Here is a 12969-nt window from a genome sequence, read left to right as displayed (position 1 = left end):
ACGCAGCCCCATTGATTCCTATGGGGAGATACTTTTTATGTCTACACCTAACACCCTAACATGAACCCCGAGTCTAAACACCCCTAATATTACACTTATTAACCCCTAATCTGCCGCCCCCGACATCGTTGACACCTACATTATATTATTAACCCCTAATCTGCCGCTCCGGACACCGCCGCCACCTACATTATACTTATGAACCCCTAATCTGATGCCCCCAACATCGCCGATCCCTACATTATATTTATTAACCCCTAATCTGCCACCCCCAATCATGTCGCCGCAACCTAACTACACTTATTAACCCCTAATCTGCCGCCCCCAAAGTCGCCGCCACTATATTAAAGTTATTAACCCCTAAACCTAAGTCTTACCCTAACCCCCCCTAACTTAAATATCATTTAAATAAATCTAAATAAAATAACTATCATCAACTAAATTATTACTATTTAAAACTAAATACTTACCTATAAAATAAACCCTAAGTTAGCTACAATATAACTAATAGTTACATTGTAGCTAGCTTAGGATTTATTTTTATTTTACAGGCAACTTTGTATTTATTTTAACTAGGTAGAATAGTTATTAAATAGTGATTAACTATTTAATAGCTACCTAGTTAAAATAAAGACAAATATACCTGTAAAATAAATCCTAGCCTAAGTTACAATTACACCTAACACTACACTATAATTAAATTAATTACCTAAACTAACTACAATTAAATACAATTGAAAAAAATTATCTAAAGTACGAAAAGAAAACCCCCCCACTAAATTACAGAAAATAATAAAATAATTAGAAGTTTTTTAAACTAATTACACCTAATCTAATCCCCCTAATAAAATTAAAAATAAATAAATAAATAATAAAAAGCGCTACCCTATACTAAATTACAAAGAGCCCTTAAAAGGGCCTTTTGTGGGGCATTGCCCCAAAGTAATCAGCTCTATTACCTGGAAAAAAAATACAATACCCCCCAACATTAAAACCCACCACCCAAACCTACTCCAAAACCCACCCAATCCCCCCTTAATAAAACCTAACACTAACCCCTTGAAGATCACCCTACCTTGAGAAGTCTTCACCCAGCCGTGCCGAAGTCCTCAATGAAGCCGGGCGAAGTGGTCCTCCAGACGTGCAGAAGACCACTTCGCCCGGCTTCATTGAGGACTTCGGCACGGCTGGGTGAAGACTTCTCAAGGTAGGATGATCTTCAAGGGGTTAGTGTTAGGTTTTATTAAGGGGGGATTGGGTGGGTTTTAGAGTAGGGTTGGGTGTGTGGGTGGTGGGTTTTAATGTTGGGGGTATTGTATTTTTTTTTTACAGGCAATAGAGCTGATCACTTTGGGGCAATGCCCAGCAAAAGGCCCTTTTAAGGGCTATTTGTAATTTAGTATAGGGTAGGGCTTTTTATTATTGAGGGGGGCTTTTTTATTTTATTAGGGGGATTAGATTAGGTGTAATTAGTTTAAAAAACTTGTAATTATTTTATTATTTTCTGTAATTTAGTGGGGGGGGGTTTCATACTTTAGATAATTTTTTTCAATTGTATTTAATTGTAGTTAGTTTAGGTAATTAATTTAATTATAGTGTAGTGTTAGGTGTAATTTAGGTTAGGATTTATTTTACAGGTAAATTTGAATTTATTTTAACTAGGTAGCTATTAAATAGTTAATAACTATTTAATAACTATTGTACCTAGTTAAAATAAATACAAAGTTGCCTGTAAAATAAAAAAAGCCTAAGATAGCTACAATGTAACTATTAGTTATATTGTAGCTATCTTAGGCTTTATTTTATAGGTATTTCGTTTTGAATAGGAATAATTTAGTGAATGATAGTTATTTTATTTAGATTTATTAAAATTATATTTAAGTTAGGGGGTGTTAGGGTTAGGGTTAGATTTAGATTTAGGGGTTAATAAATTTAATATAGTGGCGGCGGCGACGTTAAGGGCGGCAGATTAGGGGTTAATAAATGTAGGTAGGTGTCGGCGATGTTAGGGACCGCAGATTAGGGGTTAATAAAATGTAACTAGTGTTTGCGATGCGGGAGGACGGCGGTTTAGGGATTAATAAATATTTTATAGTGAAAGCGATGTCCGGTTCGGCACATTAGGGGTTAATTTTTTTTTACGTGTTTGAGATGTGGGGGGGGCTCGGTTTAGGGGTTTTTTGCAGACTCGTAATACCGGCGTTATGCAAGTCCCATTGAAAATATAGGATACGCAATTTACGTAAGTGGATTTGCGGTATTAAAGACTCTGGCCAAAAAAGTGAGCGGTACACCTGTCATTTCAAGACTCGTAATACCAGCGTTAGGAAAAAAGCAGCTTTGGGACCTTTCAACGCTGCTTTTTAAGGCTAAAGCAAGACTCGTAATCTAGGTGTGAGTATGGTATGTGAAAAGTACAAAACCCCTCCACCCCAAAACCACTTTGAAATGTATTACAGTACCTTTACAGCTCCCAGTTGCACTTTACGAAATCGTTCCAAGGGTTTAATCAGAGTTTCATTTACATTTAATGCCTAGAGAAAACAACAAATTATTACAATGTGATAAAAATACACTAATTAAAAATGATTAATGATAAATGTTATGGACAGAGAAGTGAACAGGTCAACAAATCAATTCTATAGTCTACCCTATACCCAGAAAATGACACACAAATCCCTTTTTAGTGCCAATCACCTATAACTGCTGCCACCTCCAATTTAATAAACAGTTGTGTTACTATTCAAACTAAGGCAAAACTTAAAGTGATTGTAAAATTCAAATTTTAAGAATGTTGCAAAGAAAAATAAATTTTAGTGTACAAGCAAAACCGCATAAATATATATAATTTTTTAAATTTATAATACTAGATTTATAATCCTACTTGGTATCTACTTTTCCTCCGCCCCACTTCATATTTCCTCTTTTGGCAGGGCTGTGACAGACAGCAGTCCCACCCACTCTCTACATAAATTTCCTAAGGGCTTTCAAAGGGCTGGACTTTAAGAGTGTCATATGATATATACACTGATTGGATGTTAATTGGAATTGTCATAAAATTAATCTTAATTGGCCGGCATAACATTGTAATAGAAACATTACTATAGGCAAATATTTAACCCTTTTCATGGATAAATATATATATATATATATATATATATATATATATATATATATATATATATATATATATATAACACAATTTGAATAGAATAAAGGGCACTCTCAGGCAGATAACATCTTGAAACCAAGATTTCAAGATGTTCAAATTGTTCTATATGTTCTATTAAGGACTGCACCCAGGTGTTTGAGAATCACCCAAGGTTTGAGTGCTGGAAAACTTGCTATTTTATATATATATATATATATATACACACACACATAAATATATATTTTTTAATACCAAAAATACATATATGGCATTTGATTAGCGAAAGTTTACCATCACTAACAATTAGGCTGTTATTTTGAACCAAAATAGCCATGGTGCGTTGACATAAAAATAAAACATAATTATACACTGAAAAATAGCGTAAAAATTTAAAAGTTGGAAATAATCAATGTCCTTTACTCACAACAAAAAATATAGACCCTGCCCCAAGGGAGTAAATGTCTATTCGTACAGTGTTGTTTATGCCCAAGCACATCTTGGAACCTAGTGGATTATTTTGATCTAAACATGACTTGTAGCAAAACAAATTTAAAAACATCCTGAGACAGCCTAACTTGTCTAAATAAAGTTAGGGATGTTTTATGCTGATATATGGTGTCTGTGAACCAACCTAACTACAAGAGCAAGGAAGACAGATTGTCAAAAATCACATTTTCCTGATGCTAAAACAGAAACCAACAAAGCATTCCAAGAAGTTTATTTACAGATGTGACCCCATAATATCTAAAATAGTTTTGTTACAACATTGTTACAATCATTGTTGCAAACGTAGCTACGATACAGTGATCAAGATATATGCATTCCTCAGAACTGCAGTCCCTTTATTGTAAGCATTGTCACACTAGTGCTAAGTTATAAAGGTATCTCAATCCATATTGCCAGTGTAATGTTCTAAAAGGATCAGTCTTGAGAAATGTTTTTCTACGCTTTACTGTGGGAGGCAATGCTTCTGTGACTCTATCAATGTTAAAAGCAGCATCGTCACCTGCAGTAAAGGTATCATGCAAAGGATCCCTTTAGACTTTTATAGAAGGGCAATACAATTTACACCTGTGAACTGAAACTCAACCAGTTCTGTTACAATACAATAGTGAAAGGAGTACATGAACAATAAACCTATATGAGCTGGGGGGGGGTGTATTGTACATGTGTATGTAGTGTGTTATATGTTTGCATTACACTGTAAAATACTTTATTGGGTATTTTAAATAAGCTTGTTATTTAAATTTTGATGTGCTATTTTCTTTTTAGAAACAAGACTGTAAAAATGTAAATATGCACTATGTAAAATGTGTTTTTAAAAGAAGACGGCTTTTATAACATTGTATTTGTATAGTCGCTACAAGTATACTGAAGGCTTAAGTTTTAATATTGCGATTACACTGTACCTACCAACCCTTACGTATTTCAATAACCCGTTCAGTACAGTGCAGCTGCAATATTAGAAGTAAACCTGCCCAGTGTAAACTTACGTTCATATATTTCTAATATTGCAATCACACCATACCAAACATTCTATTTATGCAGTCAAAAAAGGCAGCATTCCCTATACTTTCCTAAGGAAGGCTCATTGCCACTTGTCTGGACAGCGAGGGTCAAACCACTTTTTTATAACGTTTCACCCAGCGGACGGATTGCGAGTCTGACAATACAGAAATGAGCAGTTGAACATTGGGCCCATGGTGAGGTGGAAAATTTTAAGAAGGAATACACAGAAGTGGTAAATTTGTTATCAGGAGAAAATCTTAATCATGAAAGTTTAATTTTGGCTTCCATGACTATTTAACATGATGTTACCATACCCCTAAATAAGCAATTGATATAACATTTGAGGTAGAGAAAGAAACATTTTAAATTTAAAGTCTGTTAAAATGTCTCTGTCTACACACAGTAAAAACTTTAAAGTTGCATCAGTAAATTGCAAATAACATTTGTAACATTTTTGGCAATATATTTTTGCCATTTTAAGATTTCTTTTTCTTTTCTAACTGTAGTATATTGAAAAATATTTTAAATTGTGGGTTCTACTCCAATTTCTTAGTAGACCTCTTTAAATAAGACATTTTCAAATGTAAAGCTATTCTAACTCCCATTTTCTAATGATTTTAAATTAACTTTTCTCTATGCAAACTGATATGTTTGCAGTGCTATCCCTCACCAGCAGTTTAGCAAATTGAGCTAAACAAAAAATATTAGCGCTATTGTGCTAACACCGTAAAATCAATCACATTTTTATTTTTGTGCTCATATTCAAAGTAATATATTAATGCTTGAGTAAAAACTTAGGGCGCTAACATCTGGATGTCACTAAATTGCTTACAGAATAGACTTCTATGGGGAACACTGAAAAACCAATGTCAGTGTAAGGTGTGCTAAGAAGAAGGTGATCTTAAAGGCCTTTAAAAAAATGATATTAAGGTTTGCTTTTAAAATTAAAATGTAAAGAAGAACAAGGCAGCCTTGTTCTACAAGTAGTAAAGAAAAAAGTATTTGGATGTTTAGCCATACTTGGGATAGCCCTATTCTTGCCCCATGTAAAAAATAAAATAAAAATAACTCTGCAAAGTTGCTAAACTATGATTTTATATTTCAATATATTTCATGTAATTGGCAAGAGTCCATGAGCTAGTGACGTATGGGATATACAATCCTACCAGAAGGGGCAAAGTTTCCCAAACCTCAAAATGCCTATAAATACACCCCTCACCACACCCACAACTCAGTTTTACAAACTTTGCCTCCTATGGAGGTGGTGAAGTAAGTTTGTGCTTGATTTTTATGATTTCTTCTATGATAAGCGCTTCTAAGCTTTCTGAAGCCCAATTCCTCTCAGAGTACAGTGTTTGTCAGAGGGATGTGGAGAGAGTATCTCCTATTGATTTTTATGGTTTCTCTCACGGGAAATCTTTTCAAGGGTTCTCTGTTATCGGTCGTAGGGATTCATCTCCTACCTCCATTTTCAGATCGACGATAGACTCCTATACCATTACATCTGCTGATAGTTTTCAGTACTGGTTTGGCTATCTGCTATATGTGGATGGGTGTCTTCGGTAAGAATGTATCATTATTTAAGACACTCTCAGCTATGGTTGGCGCTTTATGTATTTTAATAAAATTCTAAATATATGTGTTTACAGTATTTATATTTGCCATGAGTCAGGTCTATGTATATTTCCCTTTGCAGTCTAGCAGTTTCAGTATGGGAATCATGTTTTAGGAAATTATTTTTTTTAATATTTTCTTACCTGGGGTTTAATCTTTTTTCCCTATTTTACTGTTTTTACTTAAAAATTTGCGGGCAGATCTATGCTCGCAAGGGCGCAAAATGCTGTTATTTATTGCGTCATTCTTGGCGCAAACATTTTTTGGCACGTATGTGCGTCTATGATGACGCAAGTTTGTCATTTCCTGAGTCTTAGTTGACGCCAGGTTGTTTAGTGCGAAGTTGGGTCTATTATGACGCAAATTGCACCATTTCCGGAGGTTTGTTGGCGCCAATTTTTTTTTATCCTTTTTGCTATGTTGGTTTTATTTTACCCCACTTCCTATATGCTCATTGCCTTCTTTATGCTCAGAGGACTATGTTATTTGATTTTTTTTGCCTATTTTAGCATTTACATTTTTTCCCATTCCTGAAAATGCTATATGAGGAAATAAGATATTTTTGTTTAAATGTTATTTTTTCTTTTACATATAACAAGATGTCTCAATCTGATCCTGTCTCAGAACCTGCTGTAGGAACCATGCTGCCTGAACATAGTTCTACCAAAGCTAAGTGTATCTGTTGTATGCTAGCAGAAATTATATCTCCAGCTGCAGTATGTAACAGCTGTCATGATAAGCTTTTGCATGCCGAAAATGTTTCTATTATTACTAGTACAGTATCTCTTGTTCCCTCAACATCTAATGTACATGATATCCCTGTTGATATGAAAAATTATATTGCTGATGCGATAAAGAAGGCTGTGTCTGCTATTCCGCCTTCTAATAAAACATAAAAGGTCTTTTAAACTTCTCATGATACTGATGAATTTTGTAATGACCGACAACATATTGATATATCCACTTCTGATGAGGATCTCTCTGACTCAGAAAATCCTGCTTCAGATATTGACATTGATAAATCAACTTATCTTTTTAAGATTAAGTAAATTTGTTCTTTGTTGAAAGAAAGATTGGTTACTTTGGATATTGAGGAGACTTGTCCTTTTGATAACAAATCCAGTAAACGTTTAAATTCTGTTTATAAACCTCCTGTGATTACTCCTGAGGTTTTCCCTGTTCCTGATGCTATTTCTGAAGTGATTGCTAAGGAATGTTCTAAGTCTGGTACTTCTTTTGTTCCTTCTTCTAGGTTTAAAAGGTTGTATCCTTTGCCAGTGGCTAATTTAGAATTTTGGGGGAAAAGTCCCTAAGGTTGATGGGGCTATTTCTACTCTTGCCAAGCATACTACTATTCCTATGGAAGATAGTACTTCTTTTAAGGATCCTTTAGATATGAAAATTGAATCTTATCTAAGGAGAGCTTATTTACTTTTTGGCTACAATCTCAGGCCTGCCATTTCTATGGCTGATGTTGCGGCTGCATCAACTTTTTGGTTGGATAGCTTAGCACAACAGGAAAAGATTCTGATTTGTCTAGCATTGTTCGTTTGCTTCAATATGCTAATCATTTTCTCTGTGATGCTATTTTTGATATCATCAAGATTAATGTTAAAAATATGTCTTTGGCTATTTTAGTTAGAAGAGCTTTATGGCTCAAATTATGGAATGCAGACATGGTATCAAAATCTAAGTTACTATCTCTATCATTCCAGGGTAATAATTTGTTTGGTTCTCAGTTGGATTCTATTTCCACTATTACTGGGGGGAGTTTTTTCCCCCAAAATAAAAAAATCTAAGGGTAAAGCTAGAGCTTCTAATCGGTTTTGTTCCTTTCGTCAGAATAGAAAACAGAAAACCACTCCTTCCCCTAAGGACTCTGACTCCAATTGGAAGCCATCTTCGAGTTGGAATAAATCCAAGCCTTTTAAGAAACCAAAGCCAGCCCCCAAAACTGCATGAAGGTGCAGGCCTCAATCCAGTTCTACTGGTGGGGGGCAGATTACAATTATTTCAAGATGTTTGGGCAGGTTCCGTTCAGAATCATTGGATTCAGAATATTGTCTCTCAAGGGTATTGAATAGGTTTCAGAATAAGACCTCCTGTGAGAAGGTTTTTTCTCTCTAACGTTCCAACAAATCCTGTGAAAGCTCAGGACTTTCTGAAATGTGTTTCAGATCTGGAGATTTCAGGGGTAATTCTACCAGTTCCACTTCTGGAACAGGGTCTGGGTTTTTATTCAAATCTATTCATTTCAAGATGGTGACTATAAGGACTATTCTGCCTTTTGTTCAGCAAGGTGATTACATGTACACAATAGACTTAAAGAATGCATATCTTCACATTCCTATTCATCCAGACCACTATCGGTTCCTGAGATTCTCTTTTCTAGACAAGCATTACCAATTTGTCGCTCTTCTATTTGGCCTAGCGACAGCTCCAAGAATCTGTTTGAAGGTTCTCGGTGCCCTTCTATCTGTAATCAGAGAGCAGGGTATTGCGATGTTTCCTTATTTGGATGCTATCTTGGTACTGGCTCGATTCTTTCATTTAGCAGAATCTCACACAAATCAACTTGTGTTGTTTCTTCAAAGATATGGTTGGAGGATCAATTTACCAAAGAGTTTTTTGATTCCTCATACAAGGGTCCCCTTTTTAGGTTTCCAGATAGATTCAGTGTCCATGACTCTGTCTTTAACAGACAAGACAAATTAAATTGGTTTCTGCCTGTCGAAACCTTCAGTCTTGATCATTCCCTTCAGTGGCTATGTGAATGGAAGTTTTAGGTCTTATGACTGCAGCATCGGACGCAATCCCCTTTGCTCGTTTTCATATGAGACCTCTGCAGCTTTGCATGCTGAATCAATGGTGCAGGGATTATACTCGGATATCACAATTGATATTCTTAAATCCCAACACTTAACTTTCTCTGTCTTGGTGGTTAAACCATCCCCTTATTGTTCAAGGGGCCTCCTTTGTTCATCCTTCCTGGACTGTGATTTCAACAGATGCAAGTCAGGCTGGGGAGCTGTCTGGGGTCTCTGACAGCACAAAGGGTTTGGAATCCTCAAGAGGCGAGATTACCAATCAATATTTTAGAACTCTGTGCTATTTTCAGGGCTCTTCAAGCTTGGCCTCTATTAAAGAGAGAATCCTTCATTCGTTTTCAAACATACAATATCACAACTGTGGCATATGTCAATCATCAGGGTTGGACTCGCAGTCCTTTAGCGATGAAAGAAGTATCTTGAATACTTTCTTGGGCAGAATTCAACTCCTGTCTAATTTCTGCAAGACATATCCTAGGTGTAGACAATTGGGAATCGGATTATCTCAGCCGTCAGACTTTACATCCAGGGGAGTGGTCTCTCCATCCAGATGTATTTTGTCAGATTGTACAGATGTGGGGTCTTCCTGAAATAGATGTGATGGCTTCCCATCTAAACAAGTAACTTCCCAGTTATCTTTCCAGGTCCAGGGATCCTCCGGCGGAGATGGTGGATGCATTAGCAGTTCCTTGGTTTTACCAACCTGCTTACATCTTTCCGCCTCTAGTTCTTCTTCCAAGGGTGATCTCCAAGATCATAATGGAACAATTGCATGTGTTTCTGATAGCACCAGCATGGCCTCACAGATTTTGTTTTGCGGATCTTGTCTGGATGTCAAGTTGCCAACCATGGCCACTTCCGTTAAGACCAGACCTTCTGTCTCAAGGGCCATTTTTCCATCAGGATCTCAAATCGCTAAATTTGAAGGTATGGAAATTGAACGCTTAGCGCTTAGTCATAGAGATTTCTCTGACTCAGTGATTAATACATTGCTACAGGCTCGTAAGTCTGTTTCAAGGAAGATTTATTATCGGGTTTGAAAACCTATATTTCATGGTGTTCTTCTCATAAATTCTCTTTTCATTATTTTAGAATTCCTAGAATTTTACAGTTTCTTCAGGATGGTTTGGATAAAGGTTTGTCTGCAAGTACTTTGAAGGGACAAATCTCTGTTCTTTCTGTTTTATTTCATAAAAAGATTGCTAATCTTCCTGACATTCACTGTTTTGTTTAGGCTTTGGTTCGTATCAAGCCTGTTATTAAATAAATTTCTCCTCCTTGGAGTCTTAATTTGGTTTTAAAGGCTTTGCAGGCTCCTCTGTTTGAGCCTATGCATTATCTGGATATTAAACTACTTTCTTGGAAAGTATTGTTTCTTTTGGCTATCTCTTCAGCTAGAAGAGTGTCTGAATTGTCTGCTCTCTCTTGTGAGTCTCCTTTTCTGATTTTCCATCGGGATAAGGCAGTTTTAAGGACTTTGTTTAAAATTTCTTCCTAAGGTTGTGAATTCTAACAACATTAGTAGGAAAATTGTTGTTCCTTCTTCGTGTCCTAATCCTAAGAATACTATTGAAATATCTTTACATTCTTTGGATGTTGTAAGAGCTTTGAAATATTATGTTGAAGCTACTAAAGATTTCCGGATGACTTCTAGTCTATTTGTTGTTTTTTCTGGTCCTAGGAAAGGTCAGAAAGCCTCTGCCATTTCTTTGGCATCTTAGTTAAAGCTTTTGATTCACAAGGCTTATCTGGAGGCGGGACAGTCTCTGCCTCAGAGAATTACAGCTCATTCTACTAGATCAGTCGACAATTCTTGGGCTTTTAAGAATGAAGCTTCAGTTGATCAGATTTGCAAAGCAGCAACTTGGTCTTCTTTGTATACATTTACTAAATGTTACCATTTTGATGTATTTGCTTCTTTTGAAGCAGTCTTTGGTAGAAAAGTTCTTCAGGCAGCTGTCTCAGTTTGATACTTCTGCTTATGATTTAAGTTTTTTTCTTGAACATTATGAGAAATTTATGAGAAAGACTTATTTTTTTGTGTGGATTAATTTTTTCTGCGGAAATAGCTGTTTTTATTTATGACTCTTCTGTGGACTTCCATATCTTGGGTATTTCAATCCCATACGTCACTAGCTCATAGACTCTTGCCAATTACATGAAAGAAAACATAATTTATGTAAGAACTTACCTGATAAATTCATTTCTTTCATATTGGCAAAAGTCCATGAGGCCCACCCTTTTCTTATGGTGGTTATGATTTTTGTATAAAAGCACAATTATGTTTCCAGTTCCTCTTTTGTATGCTTTTTTACTCCTTATTTTATCACTCACTACTTGGCTATTCATTAAACTGAGTTGTGGGTGTGGTGGGAGGTGTATTTATAGGCATTTTGAGGTTTGGGAAACTTTGCCCCTCCTGGTAGGATTGTATATCCCATATGTCACTAGCTCATGGACTCTTGCCAATATGAAGGAAATTAATTTATCAGGTAAGTTCTTAGATAAAGTATGTTTTTATATAACACTTCACACACATATGTGCACACACACACACACACATACATATGTACACACACTTACACATATATACACACACATACAAACACACACACTTGTACACACACTTGCACATATATACTGTACATACAAATACACACGCATACATATACATTGAGCCCTTCCCTGCCCAACACCTTGTCATAAACCATATCGCTTTAAATAACTGTTTAAACATAAAAAAAAACTTTAATTTCCATTTAATATATATACATAAATTTAAGTGAAATACTTTGATATTTTACATTTGTTGTTCGAGCACAACAGAAAGCTCATTTTGGCCTTTTTTCAATTCATATATTAACAAACATGATTCTGATAGGAAAAGATTAATCATATAACAAAAAAGAGAAAACCGGAGTTCCAAAGAACAAAACAAATACAGGTCATTGACTGATCTAAAGTGTTTCGGCTGACTTCCATAATCATAGACCTGACATAGCAAACGTCAACACAGTTTAAAAACCACATGCTAATTTACCATTGATTACAATTAATTGCACAATGCACACCCACTTAATCCTTAATACTACTCTATGTAAAAACATAATTTATGCTTACCTGATAAATTTATTTCTCTTGTAGTGTGTTCAGTCCACGGGTCATCCATTACTTATGGGATATATTCTCCTTCCCAACAGGAAGTTGCAAGAGGATCACCCAAGCAGAGCTGCTATATAGCTCCTCCCCTCACATGTCATATCCAGTCATTCGACCGAAACAAGACGAGAGGAGAAACTATAGGGTGCAGTGGTGACTGGAGTTATAATTTAAAATTTAGAACCTGCCTCACAAAGACAGGGCGGGCCGTGGACTGAACACACTACAAGAGAAATAAATTTATCAGGTAAGCATAAATTATATTTTCTCTTGTTAAGTGTGTTCAGTCCACGGGTCATCCATTACTTATGGGATACCAATACCAAAGCTAAAGTACACGGATGATGGGAGGGACAAGGCAGGAACATTAAACAGAAGGAACCACTGCCTGTAGAACATTTCTCCCAAAAACAGCCTCCGAAGAAGCAAAAGTGTCAAATTTGTAAAATTTGGAAAAAGTATGAAGTGAAGACCAAGTTGCAGCCTTGCAAATCTGTTCAACAGAGGCCTCATTTTTAAAGGCCCAAGTGGAAGCCACAGCTCTAGTGGAATGAGCTGTAATTCTTTCAGGAGGCTGCTGTCCAGCAGTCTCATAGGCTAAACGTATTATGCTACGAAGCCAAAAAGAGAGAGAGGTAGCCGAAACCTTTTGACCTCTCCTCTGTCCAGAGTAAACGACAAACAGGGAAGAAGTTTGCCGAAAATCTT

The 12969-nt window shown here is 36.0% G+C and overlaps 1 protein-coding gene across 3 annotated transcripts in view; it reads right to left on the bottom strand.

Annotated features, from left to right (window-relative positions):
* ARHGAP10 (Rho GTPase activating protein 10) overlaps positions 1-12969 on the bottom strand; it is a 784460-nt gene that overhangs the window by 591733 nt on the left and 179758 nt on the right. For all 3 annotated transcript variants that reach the window (XM_053703724.1, XM_053703722.1, XM_053703725.1), the window contains exon 4: positions 2463-2534. In XM_053703724.1, the coding sequence (XP_053559699.1) occupies positions 2463-2534 (72 nt within the window). The remainder of the gene's footprint in view (positions 1-2462; positions 2535-12969) is intronic.

This window comes from Bombina bombina, chromosome 2, assembly GCF_027579735.1.
Source record: "Bombina bombina isolate aBomBom1 chromosome 2, aBomBom1.pri, whole genome shotgun sequence".
NCBI lineage: Eukaryota > Metazoa > Chordata > Amphibia > Anura > Bombinatoridae > Bombina > Bombina bombina.
The sequence above is the reverse complement of the archived record's forward strand: the minus strand, read 5'-3'. Positions and strand labels throughout refer to the sequence as shown.